The sequence below is a fragment of the Carassius carassius genome, chromosome 26 (genome assembly GCF_963082965.1).
Source record: "Carassius carassius chromosome 26, fCarCar2.1, whole genome shotgun sequence".
Taxonomy (NCBI): domain Eukaryota; kingdom Metazoa; phylum Chordata; class Actinopteri; order Cypriniformes; family Cyprinidae; genus Carassius; species Carassius carassius.
The window spans coordinates 145,576-170,000 of NC_081780.1; the positions used below are offsets into that span (position 1 = coordinate 145,576).

The 24,425-nt window shown below is 37.9% G+C and overlaps 3 protein-coding genes and 8 non-coding genes across 11 annotated transcripts in view; 1 reads left to right on the plus strand and 10 right to left on the minus strand.

Moving 5' to 3' along the window:
- The first annotated feature begins 538 nt into the window (after positions 1-538).
- Positions 539-839, plus strand: LOC132105418 (dolichyl-diphosphooligosaccharide--protein glycosyltransferase subunit 4). Its single transcript, XM_059510499.1, has 2 exons — positions 539-673; positions 755-839. Exon 1 carries the CDS (start codon positions 543-545, stop codon positions 654-656), a length of 114 nt encoding a protein of 37 aa, XP_059366482.1. The 5' UTR covers positions 539-542; the 3' UTR covers positions 657-673; positions 755-839.
- A 3,513-nt stretch (positions 840-4,352) lies between these two features.
- Positions 4,353-4,425, minus strand: trnaa-agc (transfer RNA alanine (anticodon AGC)). Its single transcript has one exon. It is a non-coding gene; the product is annotated as a tRNA-Ala (tRNA).
- Positions 4,426-4,709: 284 nt separating this feature from the next.
- trnaa-agc (transfer RNA alanine (anticodon AGC)) lies at positions 4,710-4,782 on the minus strand. Its single transcript has one exon. It is a non-coding gene; the product is annotated as a tRNA-Ala (tRNA).
- A 285-nt stretch (positions 4,783-5,067) lies between these two features.
- trnaa-agc (transfer RNA alanine (anticodon AGC)) lies at positions 5,068-5,140 on the minus strand. Its single transcript has one exon. It is a non-coding gene; the product is annotated as a tRNA-Ala (tRNA).
- A 284-nt stretch (positions 5,141-5,424) lies between these two features.
- Positions 5,425-5,497, minus strand: trnaa-agc (transfer RNA alanine (anticodon AGC)). The gene has a single exon. It is a non-coding gene; the product is annotated as a tRNA-Ala (tRNA).
- A 1,105-nt stretch (positions 5,498-6,602) lies between these two features.
- Positions 6,603-6,675, minus strand: trnaa-agc (transfer RNA alanine (anticodon AGC)). Its single transcript has one exon. It is a non-coding gene; the product is annotated as a tRNA-Ala (tRNA).
- Positions 6,676-7,156: 481 nt separating this feature from the next.
- On the minus strand, positions 7,157-7,229 carry trnaa-agc (transfer RNA alanine (anticodon AGC)). The gene has a single exon. It is a non-coding gene; the product is annotated as a tRNA-Ala (tRNA).
- Positions 7,230-7,677: 448 nt separating this feature from the next.
- trnaa-agc (transfer RNA alanine (anticodon AGC)) lies at positions 7,678-7,750 on the minus strand. Its single transcript has one exon. It is a non-coding gene; the product is annotated as a tRNA-Ala (tRNA).
- Positions 7,751-9,705: 1,955 nt separating this feature from the next.
- On the minus strand, positions 9,706-9,794 carry trnay-gua (transfer RNA tyrosine (anticodon GUA)). The gene is given in 2 exon segments: positions 9,706-9,741; positions 9,758-9,794. It is a non-coding gene; the product is annotated as a tRNA-Tyr (tRNA).
- Positions 9,795-10,368: 574 nt separating this feature from the next.
- tmem214 (transmembrane protein 214) lies at positions 10,369-22,623 on the minus strand. The gene is made up of 16 exons (XM_059510500.1): positions 22,171-22,623; positions 19,216-19,403; positions 18,989-19,139; positions 18,595-18,729; positions 18,431-18,513; positions 16,968-17,073; positions 16,743-16,824; positions 16,562-16,663; positions 14,855-14,996; positions 13,824-13,915; positions 13,698-13,746; positions 13,387-13,494; positions 12,917-13,131; positions 12,671-12,839; positions 11,466-11,617; positions 10,369-10,857 (listed from the first exon to the last, which is right to left on the minus strand). The coding sequence occupies exons 1-16, from the start codon at positions 22,304-22,306 to the stop codon at positions 10,731-10,733; spliced, it is 2,037 nt and encodes a 678-aa protein (XP_059366483.1). The 5' UTR covers positions 22,307-22,623; the 3' UTR covers positions 10,369-10,730.
- Positions 22,624-23,206: 583 nt separating this feature from the next.
- mapre3b (microtubule-associated protein, RP/EB family, member 3b) overlaps positions 23,207-24,425 on the minus strand; it is an 8,145-nt gene continuing 6,926 nt past the window's right edge. Inside the window, exon 7 of the mRNA XM_059510501.1 lies at positions 23,207-24,201. Coding sequence (XP_059366484.1) covers positions 24,136-24,201 — 66 coding nt within the window. The 3' untranslated portion in view covers positions 23,207-24,135. The remainder of the gene's footprint in view (positions 24,202-24,425) is intronic.

Genomic DNA, 24,425 nt, shown 5'->3' on the forward strand with positions numbered 1-24,425 from the left:
TTAGTGGGAAATAAAATATAAAAAACTATACGAAACCAAAGATTAATAACTTTAAAAAATAAATAAGTAACTGAGCGCGAGCGGTGAAATATCCCGGATGTGACGTGTCCAGAAACCCGTATGTAGGTGACGTGTCTCAATCCCGGAACTCATCGCAGGAGCTTCGCAAGAATTCCTCAAAAACATCACAAAAACAACACAATAAGCGTGAGTTATTCAGTAAAACACACTATTGTTTGTAAAAGCGTCACTGTTAGTACGACAACATTTGTCTAAGATACAACTATTTGAAGATCTGGAATCTGAGGGTGCAAAAAAAATCTAAATATTGAGAAAATCTTCTAAGATGTCCAAATGAAGTTCTTAGCAATGCATATTACTAATCAAAAATTACGTTTAGATATATTTACGGTAGGAGATTTACTAAATATCTTCATGGAACATGATCTTTACTTAATCCTAATCCTAATGATTTTGGCATAAAGAGAAATATATAATTCTGACTCATACAGTGTATTGTTATAATGTTGTTCTGCAGTGAAATGGTGACTGATGTGCAGCTGGCCATCTTTGCCAACATGCTGGGGGTCTCTCTGTTCCTGCTGGTGGTCCTCTATCATTATGTGGCCGTGAACAACCCCAAGAGACCGGAGTGAGGCTGAGAGAGGAGCAGGTGAGCACACACAGCGTATCCCATCAGCCCCTGCTAAATCTCCGTTTCAGTAGATGATCATCACTGCTGTTTCTCTTCCAGGATGACGAGGACCAGGAACCGGACGCCCGAGCAGCTTGTACATCTGCATTTTGTATAAAAAATGATGTCAATAAATGTTCAAAGTTAGAGTCTTTGTCTGCATGCGTTCTTCGTGTTAATACAACATGTACAATTGAGAATCAAATCAAACTGAATCGTTCTGAATTTGCAAAAATCATTCTAGAATCACATTGAAAATCTATGAATTTCAGACAGTCGTCTAAGTGGTGCCCGCAGAATAACAGGTTTCATAGACAATTGGACGAGCTTTTGGGGCAGACCTGACCTGTTTAAAAGAGATGGTCTTCATCCCTCATGGGGTGGCGCCACTCTTCTCTCTAGAAATATGGCAAATAGTCTTAGTGTTTATACTTGACTAACTGGGGCCCAGGTCAGGAAGAAGACAGACTGGCTAAACCGACCGTCTGCTAGCTGCCTCCCGTCACAGAGGTCAGTTAATTCTCAGCACATAGAGACTTTTTCACCTAGATATCACACTATAGAGACTGTGTCTGTTCCCCGAACTAGAAAATACAAAAACAACCAAACCAAGTTAAGTTTAACAATTTAATTGAGGTTCAACAAATAAAAAACAGAAGCAATATGGATAAACAAATGATGAAGCTTGGCCTATTGAATATCAGATCCCTTTCTACTAGTGTTGTCACGGTACCAAAATTTCAGTATTCGGTACCAATACCAGTGAAAATCCACGGTTCTCGGTACTAATTTCTGTACCAAAGCAAAACACAAAAATATGCTAAAAAAAAAAAAAAACCAATGCCATTCTTTATACTTATAATTGTGTTTCCATAATTAAAACATGGAAGAAATATTGTGATTTATTTCTTTAAAAAATAAAGTTTTATAATTTTTTCAACAGTAGTAGCAGTATCACATACATTTTACTAAATAATATTAATATTTCTAGCACAATGCCTTCATGTAAAAATTAACTTTTAGGCCTAATGAATGCATATTTGTCATTTTAACTGAACTTAAGACTGGTGGTGATGCTTAAGATATTTTTGGTCATTGAGGGTTTCTGTAAAAAAAATAGTAATAGATCATATTAATTATTATTAAGAGATAATAATACTACTAATTCTACTATCATACTAATGTATATACAATGCACTATGAATTGATGAGCTGCTGGGTTCATGAATATTAATCACGTTGTCTGCGTTCGGTCGAACTGATTTGCTGAAATCAAAACAGGGTATCAGTTACAAATGATCACTACTTACCTATAAGGCCCTAAATGGTTTAGCTCCTGCGTACCTAACTAGCCTTCTACCACGCTACAACCCATCACGCTCCCTAAGGTCACAAAACGCTGGACTTTTGGTAGTTCCTAGGATAGCAAAGTCCACTAAAGGAGGTAGAGCTTTTTCACATTTGGCTCCCAAACTCTGGAATAGCCTTCCTGATAATGTTCGGGGTTCAGACACACTCTCTCTGTTTAAATCTAGATTAAAAACGCATCTCTTTCGCCAAGCATTCGAATAATGTATCTCTTAAATTGTGACTGCAATTGTATCTGATCAAATGTGCATTTTTATTCTTTAGCTTGGGTTAAACTAATTTTACTTTGTTGGAACAGCAGCTATGCTAATGATGTCTCTATTTGTTTCTCTGTTTCTTCTGGATCTTCATCCCGTGGTATCCAGGATTTACACAAGCTCCAGTCTGGATCCAGAACACCTGAGAAGAGATGATGCTGACCCTCAGAGGACACCAGATGATGCTGACCCTGAATCAACAAACAGAACTAACAAATATTGCTACATGTGTGACTGCATCATATAATAATTGCTGTTAATAATGTTCATCGTCTGGCTGACTACGTCTTTTATTAATTTTTATGAAAAATCCTGTCATACGCGCACAAACTGTCAGTCACCACTTATAAGCTACTAATAATATTGTAGAAACATATTTTTCTGTTAAGTTGCTCTGTGATTATTTGTATCGTAGTAAGCGCTATACAAATAAACTTGAATTGAATTAAATAATAAATATACACTATATATGTTATTGAAACATTTAGCATTATTCTCCATTTGTAAAGTTTACATTTATATAGTATTTTTTTTTCTTTTTAAATTGTACTTTTTGCTAAAAAAAATTCTGTTTTCTAGTTTAATTTTCCCTTTTGCTTATTGAAATATCAGACGTACAAAAATCTCATGTCTTTAATAACTGATAATCAAGACTCACTGTGTATTTTTTAAATATATAATTCAGTGCGTTTATGATCATTTACTTTTCTATATCCATTTAATTCCTTCATAATTTGCGGTTTAAAAAACGACTTGGAGGACGCGGGCATCGATCCCACAACGTCTTGCTTGCATTAGTTTGGGTGAAAAGCTCTATATATATAGTGCTGGGCAACGATTACATTTTTTTATCTTGATTAATCACATTATTGTCTGTGATTAATCGCAGTTAATCGCATTGTTATACACAAAACTAATAATGTAATCAATAGTATTGTATTGTGCACTTTTCTTCATTTAAAAGTACTGCTATATAAACAAAAGTGTAATGACATTTGGTTGCGTTCTGCGTTTCCACCTGTTTTTATACAGTCTATGGTTTCCACCGCGGAGTAAAGTACCGGGAAGATTAGGCAAATAGTCTGGTGACGTAGGTCTGCGCGCGTTTCTCAAGACAAAGAACGCAAATCTCGGACTGACATCCTCGGTAGTGCAGACTTTGTGCATTCGACTCGGGAGTGTGATCTCAGGGACGACGCCAATCCGGTAACATCAGTCAGCTCGCCTCGACTACTGCAAGTTTCCTCACTGCATACTGCACCATGTACTACAGATTCCAAGGACATAGTAACCAGAAAAGTCTAGATTCTATATTGATATTTTTAAAATATTTAATTCAGAAAGATGTTTACGAGTGTTTACTTTTAAAAGAAAGCTCAACGTAAGCCCCAAAGAAGCCCAAAGAAAGCTCAAAGGCAAAAGACAGCCCAAAGGAAGCCCAAAAGAAATATCAAAGTAAGCTCAGAGTAAGCTCTGATGGTAGAGAAAAGTGATTGGTCAAAAGTAAGCTACAGGCAAAACGCGATTGGCTCATGTGGGCTTTCTTTGGGCTTCAGTATGCTGTAGGCTGCAGTATGTAGCACATAGTATGCAGGTGGATGTGAAACAGGAGAAACCGCGAGTTATGAAGGAATTAAATGGAAATATAAAAGTAATTACTTAAATTAAGCCCAAAGTAAGCCAACATGAGCATTTTGCCTGTAGCTTACTTTTGACCAATCACTTTTCTCTACCAACTGAGCTAATCCCCCTACATACTACATACTTCACTATGTACTACAGATTCCAAGGACGTGTTAACATAAAAAGACCTGCAAACCAAAATAAAATATCTTAAAATATACTTATTTTTAATGCATGTTGAGTTTCTAATATTTTTATAAAGTAGAAATTACATTATTCACATGTTTTAATACTGAGATTCAAGATTCTGTATATATAAAAAAAAAAAAAGTATTTTAGTGAGAGATATTTATGAGTATTTACTTTAATATTTCCATTTAATTCCTTCATAACTCACGGTAGAAAAGATTTGGAGGATGCGGGCATCGATCCCGCTACCTCTCGCATGCTAAGCGAGCGCTCTACCATCTGAGCTAATCCCCCTGCACGCCATGTGCTGCATACTGCATACTACAGTATGTACACTATATACTGATTCCAAGGACTTAGTAAACTATAATTAAATATCTTAAAATGTACTTATTTTTAATGCATGTTGAGTTTCTAATATTTTTATAAAGTAGAAATTACATTATTCACATGTTTTAATACTGAGATTCAAGATTCTGTATATATATAAAAAAAAAAGTATTTTAGTGAGAGATATTTATGAGTATTTACTTTAATATTTCCATTTAATTCCTTCATAACTCACGGTAGAAAAGATTTGGAGGATGCGGGCATCGATCCCGCTACCTCTCGCATGCTAAGCGAGCGCTCTACCATCTGAGCTAATCCCCCTGCACGCCATGTGCTGCATACTGCATACTACAGTATGTACACTATATACTGATTCCAAGGACTTAGTAAACTATAATTAAATATCTTAAAATGTACTTATTTTTAATGCATGTTGAGTTTCTAATATTTTTATAAAGTAGAAATTACATTATTCACATGTTTTAATACTGAGATTCAAGATTCTGTATATATAAAAAAAAAAAAAGTATTTTAGTGAGAGATATTTATGAGTATTTACTTTAATATTTCCATTTAATTCCTTCATAACTCACGGTAGAAAAGATTTGGAGGATGCGGGCATCGATCCCGCTACCTCTCGCATGCTAAGCGAGCGCTCTACCATCTGAGCTAATCCCCCTGCACGCCATGTGCTGCATACTGCATACTACAGTATGTACACTATATACTGATTCCAAGGACTTAGTAAACTATAATTAAATATCTTAAAATGTACTTATTTTTAATGCATGTTGAGTTTCTAATATTTTTATAAAGTAGAAATTACATTATTCACATGTTTTAATACTGAGATTCAAGATTCTGTATATATATAAAAAAAAAAGTATTTTAGTGAGAGATATTTATGAGTATTTACTTTAATATTTCCATTTAATTCCTTCATAACTCACAGTAGAAAAGATTTGGAGGATGCGGGCATCGATCCCGCTACCTCTCGCATGCTAAGCGAGCGCTCTACCATCTGAGCTAATCCCCCTGCACGCCATGTGCTGCATACTGCATACTACAGTATGTACACTATATACTGATTCCAAGGACTTAGTAAACTATAATTAAATATCTTAAAATGTACTTATTTTAATGCTTGCCGAGTTTCTATTATTTTATAATATTAGAAAGTATTGCAAAATTTGATTATTCTGAATTTTTTATACTAAGATTCTATATACCGTATACATATTTTAATATTTAATTCAGTGCAAGTTGTTCACTTTTAAATATTTTAAATTCCTTCTTAATTCGCTGTTGAAAAGACTTTGTTCTCCTGTTTCACATCCCCCTGCATACTATGTGCTGCATACTGCATACTGCACTACGTACTACAGATTCCAAGGACATAGTAACCAGAAAAGTCTAGATTCTATATTGATATTTTTAAAATATTTAATTCAGAAAGATGTTTACGAGTGTTTACTTTTAAAAGAAAGCTCAACGTAAGCCCCAAAGAAGCCCAAAGAAAGCTCAAAGGCAAAAGACAGCCCAAAGGAAGCCCAAAAGAAATATCAAAGTAAGCTCAGAGTAAGCTCTGATGGTAGAGAAAAGTGATTGGTCAAAAGTAAGCTACAGGCAAAACGCGATTGGCTCATGTGGGCTTTCTTTGGGCTTCAGTATGCTGTAGGCTGCAGTATGTAGCACATAGTATGCAGGTGGATGTGAAACAGGAGAAACCGCGAGTTATGAAGGAATTAAATGGAAATATAAAAGTAATTACTTAAATTAAGCCCAAAGTAAGCCAACATGAGCATTTTGCCTGTAGCTTACTTTTGACCAATCACTTTTCTCTACCAACTGAGCTAATCCCCCTACATACTACATACTTCACTATGTACTACAGATTCCAAGGACGTTAACATAAAAAGACCTGCAAACCAAAATAAAATATCTTAAAATGTACTTATTTTTAATGCATGTTGAGTTTCTAATATTTTTATAAAGTAGAAATTACATTATTCACATGTTTTAATACTGAGATTCAAGATTCTGTATATATATAAAAAAAAAGTATTTTAGTGAGAGATATTTATGAGTATTTACTTTAATATTTCCATTTAATTCCTTCATAACTCACGGTAGAAAAGATTTGGAGGATGCGGGCATCGATCCCGCTACCTCTCGCATGCTAAGCGAGCGCTCTACCATCTGAGCTAATCCCCCTGCACGCCATGTGCTGCATACTGCATACTACAGTATGTACACTATGTACTGATTCCAAGGACTTAGTAAACTATAATTAAATATCTTAAAATGTACTTATTTTAATGCTTGCCGAGTTTCTATTATTTTATAATTTTAGAAAGTATTGCAAAATTAGATTATTCTGAATTTTTTATACTAAGATTCTATATACCGTATACATATTTTAATATTTAATTCAGTGCAAGTTGTTCACTTTTAAATATTTTAATTTAATTCCTTCATAATTCGCTGTTGAAAAGACTTTGTTCTCCTGTTTCACATCCCCCTGCATACTATGTGCTGCATACTGCATACTGCACTACGTACTACAGATTCCAAGGACTGGTAAACCATAATAAAATAAATTTAAATGCTCATTAAGTTTCTACTACTTCATGGCGAGTTGTTCACTTTTATATATTTTTATTGAATTCCTTCATAATTCAGGGTTGAAAAGATTTGGAGGATGCGGGCATCGATCCCGCTACCTCTCGCATGCTAAGCGAGCGCTCTACCATCTGAGCTAATCCCCCTGCGCGCCATGTGCTGCATACTGCATACTACAGTATGTACACTATATACTGATTCCAAGGACTTGTAAGCTATAATAAAATATCTTAAAATGTACTTATTTTAATGCTTGCCGAGTTTCTATTATTTTATAATATTAGAAAGTATTGCAAAATTTGATTATTCTGAATTTTTTATACTAAGATTCTATATACCGTATACATATTTTAATATTTAATTCAGTGCAAGTTGTTCACTTTTAAATATTTTAATTTAATTCCTTCTTAATTCGCTGTTGAAAAGACTTTGTTGTCCTGTTTCACATCCCCCTGCATACTATGTGCTGCATACTGCATACTGCATACTGCACTACGTACTACAGATTCCAAGGACTGGTAAACCATAATAAAATATATTAAAATGCTCATCAAGTTTCATTTAATTCCTTCATAATTCAGGGTTGAAAAGATTTGGAGGATGCGGGCATCGATCCCGCTACCTCTCGCATGCTAAGCGAGCGCTCTACCATCTGAGCTAATCCCCCTGCATACTAAGTACTCCATACTACATAGTATAGTATGTACTACAGGGACGCAGTACCATTAAAAAAGGTGTGTAAAATTTACTTATTTTAAGTACTATATGCTGCATATTGCACTACGTACTACAGAAACATTCTATCAGCGCTTGACAAATTGAGTATTCATGATGTTTATTGAATACGCGTCTATTCCACTTTCTATTTCCACACACATATACACATAGCTTTTAATTCAAGATTTTCTTAAATCAAAAATAAAACCGTGTTGACCTGTTTGAACCAGGGTGTGAATATTTTCAAAAGGCAAAGTTGGTCTAAAATGGTAAAAGACTGGTTAGTCTGGTTAATGCTGCATGGAAGTGTCCAGGAAATAAATTCCATTTAAACTAATTCATGTGCTCTGGTTTGTTGAATGTGTTCACACCATTTTCTTGGACAGCGGTGTAATGTAGCTGTACTTGAGTTTTTATATTTCTGTCAGCTCTCACTTTCTCTATATTTCCTAATTGATTCTCCGAAGCACATTCGTTACTTACTACAGAATAAAGCCGGAAGAACGGAGAGTTCAGGAAAGCAGAAGTTTGACGAATCAGTGGTTTGGGTCTGCTGCGAGTTAAGACTCCTAAAAACACCTTTGCCCAAGTGCACACTCAACCGCGGATAAATCTTTTTTTTTTTTACTCAAGTCAAGGATGAGGTGTGCAATTTAATACAGTATATCATCTGCGATAATGTGGTAAGTGTTGTTTTATGTGCGATCTGATATTATGGAACCCTATCAGCAAAGACAGAGAGCACGCATGGGATTATAATTTTTTTTTTAGAACGCAAACATGTTTTTTTATATTTATATGGTTTAATATAATCTTAATCACACCAAAGAGTGCTGTTGTTTTCTCCAGATTTCAGCATGATAACAAATTTAATAATTTTATACAATTTTAATAAAGTTTGTATTAAGTGACTCACGATTTATACACAATATCGCCTGTTTTGTAGCCTGGCCAGCCAGACTTACATCAAGATGGCTGCGAAATACATTTGGCTGCCGCTAGGGTGCGTCTAGATTTCTAGGCTACCTGTTTTGGTGTTTACTTATTGAACGAATCAGCGTTTTGAACGAGTCGGTTGAATGAATCGGTTGAATCCTGTTTTTATACAGTCTATTGTTGAATCTCAATGACTCACTCATTAACAGTCACTTGCTGCCACCTACTGGTGGTTTTAATTTCACATTTCAATGATTTTTTTTCCATGTTAAAAATCATTTTAAATATCGGTATTCAAAACTGTAAATTCAATTAAATCCTATTTCAGATGCAGATTCCAGAAATGATTACTTGTGTTGGAATTAAAGACTATAAGTACCGCATGAAGTGTTTCCTAGTCTTACCTTAAGATAAAAAAATGGAAGAAAGTTTAAACTGAACACAATATTGCTACTCAAGCTGTGTATAAACACAAACACACACAAACTGTGTGTGTTTAACACAACTGTGCTGTGTATAAACACAAACACACACATACATATCCGGGACCCCCCATAAGGCCCAAAAAAAATTACCTGGGGGGGTCCCCTGGTTTTTCATTAAAACTAAAATAGAAAAAATATTTGACATAGCACTATCTATTTTTTTATCGAAGTATTGTGCCGCTCCCATAAAAAGCTGCTTTTTAAATTAGATGTGCGTCTGAAAATACGCTCAAGTGCGCCACACGCTGTTTACAGACTGCTATATAGAAACACACAAAGTAAACGAAATTTACAAGTAAAGTAAGTTAAATTATATTATATATTATATTATATTCTATAATATATATTCTACCAAGGTCATTTTCAGGTAATATATCTGTACCTTTACTTTATCCACTGATCTTGAGCTTGTGTGTGCGAGTGAATCAAAGTTTGCACGTGAAACAAGTTACTGAACAAGAAGAAGAAAAGAAAAGTGTTACTCTCCTTCGAGCCGGATTCGAACCAGCGACCTAAGGATCTCAGTGACATCACCGCTACAGTCCTCCGCTCTACCAACTGAGCTATCGAAGGGGCTAGAGCTACTACAGAACAACCGGAAGAAAACTACAAGTTCTACCATATTCTACTAATATTTGCTAATAATGTTCTCACTCTCAGTTCATCTGAGATCAGGATGAGTTTGTTTCTTCATCAGATTTGTAGAAATGTAGCACTGCATCAGTGTCTCATCAATGGGTGCTCTGCAGTGAATGGGTGCCGTCAGAATGAGAGTCTGATAAAAACATCACAATAATCCACAGCACTCCAGTCCATCAGTGAACAAAGAAATCAAGTCCAGCATTAAGATGTTTTAACTCAAATATATAGAGTCTATAATCCATAATAACACTTCCTCCAGTGAAGAAGTGAATTTCCTGTTGTCTCTCACATATTTTTTTTAGATCTGTTTAAATGCTGCTTGATCTGTGCAGATTTCTCTCCTGATTCAGACCAGAACACTTTAGCTTTATACTCGGATTTCAGATAAAGAAGTCTCGATGGATTTGTTTCTTACAAAAACACAGACTGTGGATGTTTTAAACCGAAGGCTTTGGGTTTCACTACACAATGAATATAGAAAAAAAAATATATATATCACAGTAGCTGTGAGCAGGACTGAACAGCATTGGTTTATTTATAAATCATTTACAAAGTAACAAATCAGCTCAACTTACAGGAAACATCTGCTTCAAATGATACATTGTATTTTAACAATGTGGTTTCCATAGCAACCCGTGTTGTTCAGGGTCCGGGTGGGTTTGAGGACAGACAGTAAATCAGTCACATTAATAATGTTCAGTGTTCAAGTACAGAGCTCAGCCAGCAGCAGTAGTCATTAGTGATCCACACAGAGCTAAGAACACCATGAAAAACATCTGCATAAAAGACAGACCTGTCAGTACAACAGATATAAAATCATGCAAACTGACGAAAAAGAGCAAAGAAAACAGAAAGGGTGTGTGTGCATCACGCTCTCGACAGCAGCTCCTGCGCTCGGCTCTTGGCGGCAGACGTGGCGTTCTGCAGGTAAACCCAGGTGCTGTTGGTGAAGGATCTCAGGTGCTTCTGGAAGCAGTGGAGCGACACCTCGCCGCTACAGACACACAAAAACATCCAACGCCATCAGCCAATCACAACACAGCTTATCTGCATATAGAGGTTCTAAAGGTGCTGCATACTATCGGTCCTAAACAGTGTTGAACAACAGAAACAGTATGTTCCAAATCAAAGCATGTTGAAAGGAGTATGGCAAAGATGGTCACACTGTGCGGTAAACGAGGGTTCGATGTGAGGGCGATGGACAGGCAGAGACGGGTTTGAGTGATGAACAATCCATGTCTTACCTGATTCAAAAACATTTAATGTCACACACGTTATATTTCATCTGCAGTAACACTGTGAACTTCTATAATGATACGTTTAGTCATTAACTTTGAAATGCATCATTATGCAAACATATAAAGCGTCTCACAGATCAACACTTCTCTTCATTTCTCTCCAGTATGGAAGGAAATTATATTACACAATATGTGGATTTGGTTGACTGTGATGAGATGACGGACTTGCTCACTATTCTGCTACATACTCAAAAGTATGAACTTTTTCTTCACAAAAGATGACATATTTGTAGGTCAGAGTATAAGCAGGTGACAGGGGACGTGCAGCTGGAGCAGTGTGTGTGTGTGTGTGTGTGTCACTGACTCGCAGGACTCCTGCAGGCTCCTCCAGACGCTCTGAAGTGCTGCGCTCACAGACTGCAGCGCTGGGACCAGCACACGCTCCTGGACATACAGCAGCAGCTGCTTCACATACTCCAGCATCTCAAACACACTCTCCGGAGTGTGTGTGTGGATCTGAGGAGCGAGACCACATCAGCACAACACTGCAGGATTACCACCAAACATTCTCAGCTTACACCAACCTGATGTACTCCAATAACAAAATTAAACAAAACTACACAAACACAATAAAGAAGAAAGAAGAAAATCAAGTGAACTAAAATAAAGTGGAAAAAAACAAAACTATAAAATGATACTTAAATAACACGGACCTCGATACATAGAGGTTTGAGTGAGATCTGGTAGAAATTTGATACAAGTTATGACCAGGTGAAATATTTAATACAATCGATATGGATATTTTGTTATTATAAAAAATAATGACAAAAATAATAAGAAATATTATTTTAATATATATTTGTTTAAATGTAGATATTTTGAACAAAAAAAATCATCTTAATCAATAATAATAATTACATTTTGCAATTATTAAATGAAAATATTTATATTAAATATTTATTTAATATTTCACATGAACTTCACTTTAATAAATAATATTAATAAGAAATATTATTCTGCAATTATTACTATTATTATTCAACAAACATTTTAATATGATTTTTTAAACATTATTATTTTAGACTTGTACTGATATATATATATATTTTTTTTTTTTTTCTCAGTAATACAATAGCGTATTTTCCGGACTATAAGTCGCACTTTTTTTCATAGTTTGGCTGGTCCTGCGAATTATAGTCAGGTGCGACTTATCAAAATTAATTTGACATGAACCGAGAGAAAAGAACCAAGAGAAAACATTACCGTCTCCAGCCGCGAGAGGGCGCTCTATGCTGCTCAGTTCTCCTGTAGTCTACACTGAAAACAGAGCGCCCTCTCACGGCTGGAGATGGTAATGTTTTCTCTTGGTTCTTGGCTCTAAATAAATGCGACTTATAGTCCAGTGCGACTTATATATGTTTTTTCCCCTCGTCATGACGTATTTTTGGACTGATGCGACTTATACTTAGGTGCGACTTATAGTCCGGAAAATACGGTAATTTAATGTTAACTACCACAAGCACAAAGTGTTCTGAAGCAGACATAAGAGTATGTGGTGTGAGCGCTGACCCATTGGATGAGCAGTGGCACGTTCTCCTGCAGCCACAGCCAGAGCTCAGAGCTCCTCTGAGCGAGGAAGAGTCCGGCGACCTTCATCCGCTCGCGAGCGTCTTCCAGCAGCGGCGCAGTGGTCTCCAGCACCAGAGAGTAATAGTGCGGCGTGTTCTCCACCAGACAGCTGCAACACAAACACAAACACACCTGAGTCAGGTGACACGCAGCCACACGGCTAGCACACGCCTTACGGTTACTCACCTGACGCCCAGCTGACTGTAGTGTGACACTTTACTCCAGGCCTGCTGGGATATGGCCTTGACCCCTGACCTCTCCAAGTACACGTCTGTGCTGGAGCCGGCGAACGACCCCTGTGACCTGATGTCATGCGCAACGAAGCCCCCAAAGAACACCAGTGACATCATCAGCATGCGCCACCAGGGGAAGCCCCGACCGTGCATCTTCTGCTGCAGAGACTGATGGGAAACAAACATGGCACACAGTAAAACAACTTATGCCATGTTTCCACCATTGCCGTCTGCACATTAGCTCTGCCCACTAATGGCAGTTCTTAAAAGCAGAAGAATTCCAAAGGAACAACGTTATTTTGAAAAGAAAATGCATTAAAGAATATTGTTTACATGTAGCACATCAATTCAGCCGCTCTCTCTCTCTCTCAAAATACATATCAACCATCTGTGTGTGTGTGTGTGTGTGTGTGTGTGTCTTACGTGGCAGAGCGAGTTGCAGTCGCTGATGTGCTGTGTGTTTGTGCTGCTCTGCAGCTCGTCATTGGTCACTTTGAACGACTGGATGGTGTCCTGAAGGTTTTTCTGCAACTAAACCACAACACCGCATGATGAGCACAGGCTGATAGATCTCAACAACAAAGCCTGCATTCATGACCAAATCAAGAGTTCCTAAAATGCCCATTAAAGTAATTTATGAACCAAAATATTACCTAATATCATTTAAAAGGGACATGAGAATAAAATACACTGTACAGTGAAGAAAGACTCTGGTGTGTGTGTCAGACTCTTACCTTCGGTGGAAGTGTGTTCCACGACTTCAGCAGGTGATTCAACAGAAGACTGGAGAGAAAAGGAGAAAAGCATTAATGAAGCGTTCGGTCCAGGCCTCCGCAGGTGTTTAATGGTGAAAGGCTGACCTGGACTGCGGTAGGTGTTTGGTGTATAACTGCCTCCAGACGCTCAAACTCTGTCCGTCCAGCGTCAAACACTCTGTCAGGCTCCGGAGCAGCTGCACACACACACACACACACACACACACACACACACACAGCAATGACAGCACACTAATGAGGACACTATGATGCTGACAACACAGAATCCAGTCAGAAATACATAGAAAGTAGGGATGGGCATTTTCTGCAAATAACACATTCGAATATTCGAGCTCACAAAAAACGAATATTCGTTTATTCGTTTATTTAAATTAAGTTTAATGAGACAGACGTTATTTTTCAGCAACATTTATGGTTTCCGTCATTTTGAACAGGCTTAAACACAATAAGCTTGAACATTACACATCGTGTTTTGTAGCTGAAAACCTTTAACAATGCGTGCAAACAAACAAAAGTACTGATTAAAAGCAAAAAAAAGTGAACAAAGAAAAAACGTAAAGCAGCCTGCAGTCATTAGGCTATTGTACAGAATGTAGCTTACACTTAACTTTGAAACTGTCAGCAAATCTTTTTTGCTTTTTTTTTCTATTGTTTTACATGTTCTTGTTAAGAAACACGGGCATGTAAACATGATCGGGGGGAAAGTCGGCTCCTTAGTCTGTTAACAATAAGTCAATAAGTCCGACGCGGTTGCTGCGCGCCCGTTTTTTCATGTGACAAGAACTAAACATTCAGCTTCATCCTTTCCTGTAACAACGTTGAAAGCTCAGCTAAGATGAAGGAACAGCTGATCATAGCTGTATATGGATTGCCATTTTGAAATAAATTTAGTAGCAGAGCTACTGCAAGCGATTTTTTTGTGCTGCAAATCCATTTATCCTTTGCTGAACTTTTTTTTTTGTGTGCAAAATTCGAATTTTTTTATTTATCGAATAATTAGAGCAGAACGAATATTCGAATGTTCGACTATCCGTGCACACCCCTAATAGAAAGAAAACAGAATCTCAACGCTCCTCAGGACAACCTAAAAAATAACAATAATAACTGTGTCCCACCTCTTTCTTCATGGCGTCAGGGCAGTTCGGTGTGGCTCGGGACAGGAACGACGGGAAGTACGTGTGCAGCGTCGATTCGGGTTTGGCTCCAAATGCCAGGACCTTGAGCCGCGGGTAAAGCCGACACAACTGCTCCTGCAGACTGCACAACAACATCAGGACATGAATCAGCACATGAATAAGCAGTATTAATTTAGGATGTGAATATGAATATGAATCAGAATGTGAACACTTTAACAACAACAATCGGGATGTGAATAAGGATGAATCAGCATATGAATATGAGTCAGGACGTGAATATGAATCAAGACATGCATATTAAATCAAAAGGTGAATCAGGACGTGAAGCAGAAAGTAAAGGTAAATCAGGAAGTGAATGTGAATCAGGATGTGAACCATGACAATAATATGAATCCGGACATGAATCTGAATACGGAAATGAACCAGGACGTGAATCAGCACATGAATATGAATCAGGTTGTGGATATGAATCAAGACACGAATATGAATCATTATGTGAATATGAATCAGGACATATGATTCAGGACATGAGTAGGAATCATGATGTGAATCAGGATGTGAAAATGAATCAGTACATAAATATGAATCAGGATGTAAACTAGGATATGGATATGAATCAGGACATGAATCAGGTCATGGATATGAATCAGGATGTGAATCAGGTCATGGATATGAATCGTTACGTGAATCAAGTCATGAATATGAATAAGGATATGGATATGAATCGGATCATGAATATGAATCAGGATGTGAATATGAATCAGGATGTGAATCAGGTCTTGAATATGAATCAGGATGTGAATCAGGATATGGATATGAATCAGGATGTGAATCAGGATATGGATATGAATCAGGATGTGAATCAGGTCATGAATATGAATCGGGATGTGAATCAGGATATGGATATGAAACTGGACGTGAATCAGGTCATGAATATGAATCAGGATGTGAATCAGGATATGGATATGAATAAGAATGTGAATCAGGATATGGATATGAAACTGGACGTGAATCAGGTCATGAATATTAATCAGGATGTAAATCAGGATATGAATCAGGATGTGAATCAGGATATGGATATGAATCAGGATGTAAATCAGGATATGGATATGAATCATTACGTGAATCAGGTCATGAATATGAATCAAGACATGAATATGAATAAGGATATGAATATGAATCAGGTCATGAATATGAATCTGGACGTGAATCAGGATATGGATATGGATATGAAACTGGACTTGAATCAGGTCATGAATATGAATCAGGACGTGAATCAGGATATGGATATGAATCAGGATATGGATATGAAACTGGACGTGAATCAGGTCATGAATATGAATCAGGATGTGAATCAGGATATGGATATGAATCAGGACATGAATCAGGTCATGAATATGAATCATTACGTGAATCAGGTCATGGATATGAATCAGGACGTGAATCAGGTCATGAATAAGAATCAGGGCGTGAATCAGGTCATGAATAAGAATCAGGACATGAATCAGGTCATGAATATGAATCAGGACATGAATATGAATCAGGACATGAATCAGGACATGAATATGAATCAGGACATGAATCAGGTCATGAATATGAATCAGGGCATGAATCAGGTCATGAATATGAATCAGGACATGAATATGAGTCAGGACAATGACCTGTGAATCACACAGTGAGTCTCACCTCGGGGACAGCGCATTTTTGGGCATGTAAGCAAAGTCCAGCAGAGGGAAGAACTCCTTCGGGCCCATGATCCCAAAACCTTTGGTCAGGTTGGCATGAAGACTGAAACACAGACACAAACAACCTGAGCTTCAATTCAGACTGTACAGAACTCACAGTTTCACCTTTAGTGAAGACTTACGTGAGGAGGCGCTCCAGATAAGCAATGGCATACGCAGACAGAGCCTTCATTCCAAGAACTGGAAGCATGATCCCCAACCAAACTACAGGACAAAACACGCCATCAAAAACTTCTGTAAGGCCTTCCAGATGTTATAAAGTTCATGTTAAATCCCAAAGAGAGCTTGCTGAATTGCAGCAGTTATTTCTCAATGATTTCTCAAGCTCTCTCTGGTCTTTGCCTCACCTCTGATGCCCTGGCTGAGGTCGTAGAATCCCGCCTGTCCCAGAGCCCACATGATGGTCAGACACTTGACCGGCCGATTCTGATGGGAGCGCAGCAGCTCCAGGTGCTGTGGAGAGATCACAAGGGGGTCAAAGGTCACACAGGAGTATTACAGAGACAGAGCAACACGTGGAAATCTGAAAAGCACACCCAGCGGTGGGAAACAATCCAATGCCCTCCATTGCAGGGAGCTTGCCTTCGTCATTTCTGATTATAACACAATTCAAAACAATGCCTAAATGCTGCTGTGTGACGAGGTGTACAGCAAACAAGCTCAAAAACCCAGAACTACGTTTTTATAAGCCGTTGACCCAAAAAATGAGCATTTAAGGACACAAAAGAAGAGCACAATGTGTTATATTATTCTGAGAACTGTAGGGAAATGTAATCGGAAACATTCATTATTTTTAACCATGTCAAGGGATTATTTCACCACCCGATGTGAATCTGAGAGGAGATATATTGAGAAACTACATTTTATTGGTCTATGTCAGTGTCCCTTCTCCTAGAAATGATCCCACTGAACAGCCCAATGTGAAATACCCCAACATCTACAACTATTTGTGTCCTTAAGCACTTATTGTTTTGGGTCGACAGCTTATAAAAACGTAGTTCTGGGTTTTTGAGCTTGTATGCTGTACACCTCATCACACAGCAGCTTTTAGGTATTGCTCTGATTTTTATCATAAGTCAGAAATGACAAGGAAGCAGCTTCCTGCAATAGAAAGTCAATGGAGAGCACTTGAACGATTCAATTGTTCAGACATCCTTTGGATTATTAATTTAAAAAATTTAAACAACACAAAAATCTCATAAAAATGTATATATATTTTTACATTTAGGCAAAAAAGCAAGAAACATTTTCAAATAAAATAAAAAAAACATTTAAAACCTGACATTTCAGCTATTTTACAAGGCAACATTTCTCTTTTTTGTTGAGTTTAAACTTACTAAAACAACTAAAACCAAAGAAAAAGTATATGGACAAAAAAATAAAACTAATAAAAATGACCAAAACTACTAAAACTTTAAAGTTAAAATGAAAACAAAGTATACAAATAAAATCTTCCTCAAAATAATGTCAAAACCTACACTGGTATGTGTGACCCTGGAGCACAGAACGAGTCATAACTATATAAAAAATCTAAATATTGAGAAAATCATCTTTAAAGTTGTTCAAATGAAGTTCTTAGCAATGCATATTACTAATCGAAAATTAAGTTTTGATTTACGGTAGGAAATTTATTAAATATCTTCAAGGAACATGATCTTTACTTAATATCCTAATGATTTTTGTCATAAAAGAGAAATGTATAATTGTGACTCATACAGTGTATTGTTGTGTATTGCTCCAAATACAGCTGTGCTACTGATGACTGCTTCTGTGCTGCAGGGACACTGATCGAGGGGTCAGAGTGACTCACGTCAGCGAGGTTCAGCGTGACGATCTGGGGTTTGTCCTGCACGAGAGCCTGGATGCACATCCTGTATCCATGCAGAGACTCACCTGTGGAGCAGACACAGATCAACACTCGGAGAGCGCTCGGAGCGGAGCATCATGAACCTGACGGGTGTCATCTCCACTCACCCGGCTGTCGGTCCTGCTCTCGTAACATCGTAAACACGCAGTGGTCCAAGAACTCGGGCAGCGCGTCTGAACACTTGGCCAGCAGGTTTCTGATAACGGCCTTCAGCTCCTTACCAGCGAGGCAGTATGGGTAATCTAGACACACAGACTCAGATAAGGTTCTGATACAATGACTCGGAAAACACTAAACAAGATCTGAACACGTGCTCCAGAGCTAGACCTGCAAAGATTCAGATATCTAACATATATTACAATTGTGATTTTATATGACGGATTTGTGTAACATGTATAAAAATCCAGCATGCAACACAACACACACTACATATGGAACTCATTAAAAGCCTGTTTCCTCATATTAGCGCTAGCTGCAGCGGTGGTTGTGATCTGGACGGACCGTGAGCGTAGCTGCTGAGCGTGGGCTCGGTGTCTGGCGCTGGGAGCTTGTAGTTCAGGTATCCGGCCAGATCCTTCACCCAGACGCTCGGATTCTCAGGAAACAGACTCTGACTCTTCTCCAGCTGCTGCTTCAGCTCCAGCACATCCAGCTGACACACACACACACACACGTGTGTCAGATCTACATGCATTCATCAGCAGGTGTGTGTGTGTGTGAGTACTCACGGCTCTGACCGCCTCCTCCAGGCTCTTGTAGCGTGTGGGTTTGCTGCTGGCGCTGGCGGGGGGTTTTTTGGTCTGTTTGGCTGCGTTGGGTTTCTTCTGCTGGGGTTCGGTCGTTGGAGGAACCTGCTCCTTGTTCTGCTTCTTCCCAATCTTCTCGAAGCCGTCGAATATGGTCTCGGACATCACGTCTGCAAACGTCCGCACAGAGAACAGAATGAGACAGAAGAGCGTCAGCGCTCCAGTCCTGACCCACGACACACATTTCACAACACTCCCAGACGCCCAGCAACACTGTACTGACACCCAGGGCTTATATATATATATATAATCAGTTTTTGATTTTAAGATCATTTTAAATAAGTTTAAAATAAAGTGAAAATGTATTTTACTATCCTTAATTTAGTAAGGGTAACATACAAGTTATATATATATATATATATATATATATATATATATATAAATGTATATATATAAAAACTTATATATAACTTATATAATATATATAACTTACACAAAATACATATTGTAGGAAAGGTCTGAGTATCAAGATTCTATATTTGGGGATTGTTTTGTGATAGAAGTAATATTGATATAGATATTTAGACATTTGTGTCAGGAAATTAAGCATATTAAAAATTCAATGGCGTTTTGATGGCACCCATTGGCTGTGTGTGGTATATTTACATTCGTGATTCTTGAAGATGGCTAAGGACCCAGCTGCTCGGATTGAGTTGGGGAGGTCATTCCACCAGGAGGGAACAGTTAATGTAAAAGTCTGTGAAAGTGACTTTGTGCTTCTTTGGGATGAACAATCAAGCGACGTTCACTTGCAGAACGCAAGCTTCTAGAGGCACATAAGTCTGAAGTAACACATTTAGGTAAATAGGTGCAGAGCCAGTGGTAGTTTTGTAGGCAAACATCAATGCCTTGAATTTTATACGAGCAGCTATTGGAAGCCAGTGCAAATTGATAAACAGAGGTGTGACGTGTATTCTTTTTGGCTCATTAAAAGTTAATCTTGCTGCCGCGTTCTGGATTAATTGTAAAGGTTTGATAGAATTGGCTGGAAGACCTGCCAAGAGAGCATTGCAATAGTCCAGCCTGGACAGAACAAGAGCTTGAACAAGGAGTTGTGCAGCATGATCCGAAAGAAAGGGCTTGATCTTCTTGATGTTGAATAAAGCAAATCTGCAGGATCGGACAGTTTTAGCAATGTGGTCTGAGAAAGTCAGCTGATCATCAATCATAACTCCAAGGCTTCTAGCTGTTTTTGAAGGAGTTATGGTTGATGTGCCTAACTTGATGGTGAAATTGTGATGAAACGATGGGTTTGCTGGAATCACAAGCAGTTCTGTCTTGGCAAGGTTGAGTTGAAGGTGATGGTCCATCATCCAGGAAGAAATGTCTTTTAGACAAGCTGAGATGCGAATAGCTACCGTCGGATCATCAGGATGGAATGAGAGGTAGAGTTGAGTGTCATCAGCATAGCAGTGGTATGAAAAGCCATGTTTCTGAATAACAGAACCTAATGATGCCATGTAGACAGAGAAGAGAAGTGGTCCAAGAACTGAGCCCTGAGGCACCCCAGTAGTTAGATGTTGTGACTTGGACACCTCATCTCTCCAAGATACTTTGAAGGACCTATCTGATAGGTACGACTCAAACCACTGAAGTGTGGTTCCTGAGATGCCTTTTGCCAGTAAGGTTGATAGGAGGATCTGGTGGTTCCTCTATGTGGGAAGTCGTGACCTAATGGTTAGAGAGTCGGACTCCCAATCGAAAGGTTGTGGGTTCGAGTCCTGGGCCGGCAGGAATTGTGGGTGGGGGGAGTGCATGTACAGTTCTCTCTCCACCTTCAATACCACGACTTAGGTGCCCTTGAGCAAGGCATCGAACCCCCAACTGCTCCCCGGGCGCCGCAGCATAAAATGGCTGCCCACTGCTCCGGGTGTGTGTTCACAGTGTGTGTGTGTGTGTGTTCACTGCTCTGTGTGTGTGCACTTCGGATGGGTTAAATGCAGAGCACAAATTCTGAGTATGGGTCACCATACTTGGCTGAATGTCACTTCACTATCACTATTATGTTAACCGTGTCAAAAGCAGCGGACAGATCAAGCAGGATAAGTACTGAAGATTTGGATTCTGCTCTTGCCAGTCTTAGAGCTTCAACAACTGAGAGCAAGGCCGTCTCAGCTGAATGCCCACTTCTGAAGCCAGATTGGTTGCTGTCAAGGAGGTTGTTGTGTGTGAGAAATGCAGAGACTTGGTTGAACACATATAACGCCCCAAATACAATCAGGAACCTACATTTTTTTATATCAACTTCAAATTTGGAATATAACTTATTTAGACATAAGGCTTTCATTATATATATATATATATATATATATATATATATATATATATATATATATATATATATATATATATATATAGTCTAATCAGTTTTATTTTTGAAGATAATTTTACATTATCTTAAAAATATGTAAAACCGTGAAAATTAACTGAGCATTTATTATAGTTTTTTATTAGTTTAGGACATTTATTTTAAATGAATGTATTCATTTTGTTGTTTTCAAAGACATCTATACATTTTTTTATTGATTTTATTTAATTTCAGCTTTAAGTAAACTTACAGTCTGAAAATAAAATAATAAATATAGCTTTGAAATATATATATATATATATATATATATATATATATATATATATATATATATATATATATATATATATATATAAAACAAATGTTTATTTTTCTGTTGTACAGTGGATCGCTGTTTTTGAATCTTCGCTAGGTTCTTCTGATCAGATATATGGGGTAATGAACAAGACAGATGTTATTATGATGTTATTTCTGTGCTTGAGACCGAATCACAGATGAAAAGCGAGCAGCTGAAGGTCAGTTTCTCTGTGTTTCTGCTTGTTTTTCTCGTGTTTTGTTGTTTGACTCACAGTTGCTGTCAGTGTTAGCGTCCCTCAGCGCGTTCCGGCCGGGTTTCTTCTCCTGAGTTTTTCCACCGGAGCCGTTGCTGATGTTCTGTTTCTTTCCTTTCTTCACCACCTCCCATTTGCCCGCACCGGAGGCCATAATCTCGAGCTACAATAAACCAGTGATAATTAATAACCGACGCTGTCGTTCGGATCAAACCAACGGTTCTTTTGCCACGTCTGGTCTGTTAGCATAGACAGTAAAAGTTAGTGGTGCGTGGAACTGCTTCCTGTTTCAGCGCATCCACTCTCTGCACGCTTCCGGTGAGTGCTTTCAAACCGAGCCCGTGCTACTAGTTCTCGTGCTGTCTGTTTTGTGTATTATTTAATTAAAACTTACTAAACATAAATCTCATGTAGTATTTGGTATATAATCGGTATGTCGCGGTCTGAAAATGAGCTGTTTGTTCATGTAATCAACTTCATATTTCGGGAAACCCGCTAACCCGCGGGCTAAATGCCGGGTAGCTAACCCGTTTGACCAATCGGAAGCGCCGCTGAGTAACACGTGACTTTATGGTCACGTACAGGAAAGAGCAGACGATCGGATGCGCTGTTGGAAGTTGTTCTTTGTTAATGACGTCACTCCAGATAACGTATTCTTTTGAAAAGGAGATGGTGAAAAGCTAATAAATGATACAAATCAAACGTGTAAAATAACAATAAACTATTAAAATAACATACTAGAACTGAATCATAGCATTGTAATATTAAAACAAGCAGTTTAAAAAAAAACGCAACTAAAATAAAACACTTACTGAAAATTTAATAAAAAATTACGATGTAGCACGTTTTACAATTTTCATAGTCATGAAAATAAAGACAACTCTTTGAATGAGAAGGTGTGTCCAAACTTTTGGTCTGTATTGATTATATATACAGTGATATATTCATCACTGTGACCCTTTAAAACTTAATTACATGTGATATGATTATATATTAAATCATTTCTTAGTGTCTGATGTCTCTATAATGAGAATAAACCAGCAAACACACATCCTTCATTCCTCACACACTGTTTATTTTACATGGTAAAACTCCACATGGATGCATGTTTGATGAGGGGTGAAAGGGTTAATGACACAGGCCTGTCAAACAAAACCGACCCATCAATCAAATAAAAAAGACTTGAGACTGAAATGTTAAATTAAAATATAGCAGCTAGAAAACTCTGTTTCATATCATCAGTCAGTTAAACGTTAGTAACGGCCGAGTCTCTTTTCACCTTATGAATTTATAGCATTTTTCATTCAAAGTTAGCCGTTTGTGTTCATTCATTTCAATCCTAAATAAATAAAACTCTCACACCTGCACTATCAGTACTGATTATAATCAGCTCGAAGGCTCGGTTTAGTGTCCTGACACGTGTTTCTGGTCTGATGGAGAATATATGAGACCAGACACACAGAATAAGAAAGTGAACAGGCTTCATGTTGATTTGATGCTGATTTAACCTGCGCTTTGTCTGGGATTCGATCCTTAGTACCACTTTATTCACTGCAACTACAGTAAAACCCCTCTAAAGATAAACGCAAATAAAACAAATGACTTACATACTCGTCAAGCTCTAATAAATTAGCTGATTGGAGGCCAAATCAAAAAACAAATTTTAGTTGATAACCTTGGCTGTGTGTGTCTCTACATCAGTGTGTGTGTGTGTGTGTGTGTGTGTGTGTGTGTGTGTGTGTGTGTGTGTGAAAGTGTCACTGCCTCATCATCATCGAGTCGTCAGTATTCGTCATTAAACCCACAGCCAATAAAACATCAGCTTCACCGCATCAATTCAGACCTCATTAGCATAGACACGCCCCTACTCACTCTATTAGACCACGCCCCTAGTTTCTGCTGGTGGGGGATGGAGTGAAAGAGAGGGAGAGAAAGAAAGAAGGATGACATGACGAGAGAGACAGAGAGAGAGAGAGAGGAGGATCAGTATTCATCCGGGTCCTGTGGCTGTTCATCAATGTCCTCGTCCTCCGGAGGAGCGAAACCATCCTGAAACAAACCCAGCATCAACAAACAGCACCGCATTAAAAAATGGTTTCATTTCACAGTTTTGGTCTTTATATGCCCAGAATTGAAAGATAAAAACTTGCAATTGTGACAAAAAAGACAGAATATTTAATTGTCAGAAACAAAAAAAAAAAAAAAAAAAAACGGATTTTTGTGATTTGTGAAAAAAACAACAACTGGATTTGTGAGAAAAAGTCAGAAAATTC

Bases quoted from the DNA above. Each gene is read 5' to 3' on its own strand.
- LOC132105418 (XM_059510499.1), top strand. From the start codon at position 543: ATGGTGACTGATGTGCAGCTGGCCATCTTTGCCAACATGCTGGGGGTC.
- tmem214 (XM_059510500.1), bottom strand. From the start codon at position 22,306: ATGGCCTCCGGTGCGGGCAAATGGGAGGTGGTGAAGAAAGGAAAGAAA. The intron at 17,074-18,430 runs GTGAGTCACTCT...ATCTCTCCACAG, and splicing joins TCACGCTGAACCTCGCTGAC to CACCTGGAGCTGCTGCGCTC. The intron at 11,618-12,670 runs GTCAGCGCTCAC...CTCGCTCCTCAG, and splicing joins TGCCACTGCTCATCCAATGG to ATCCACACACACACTCCGGA.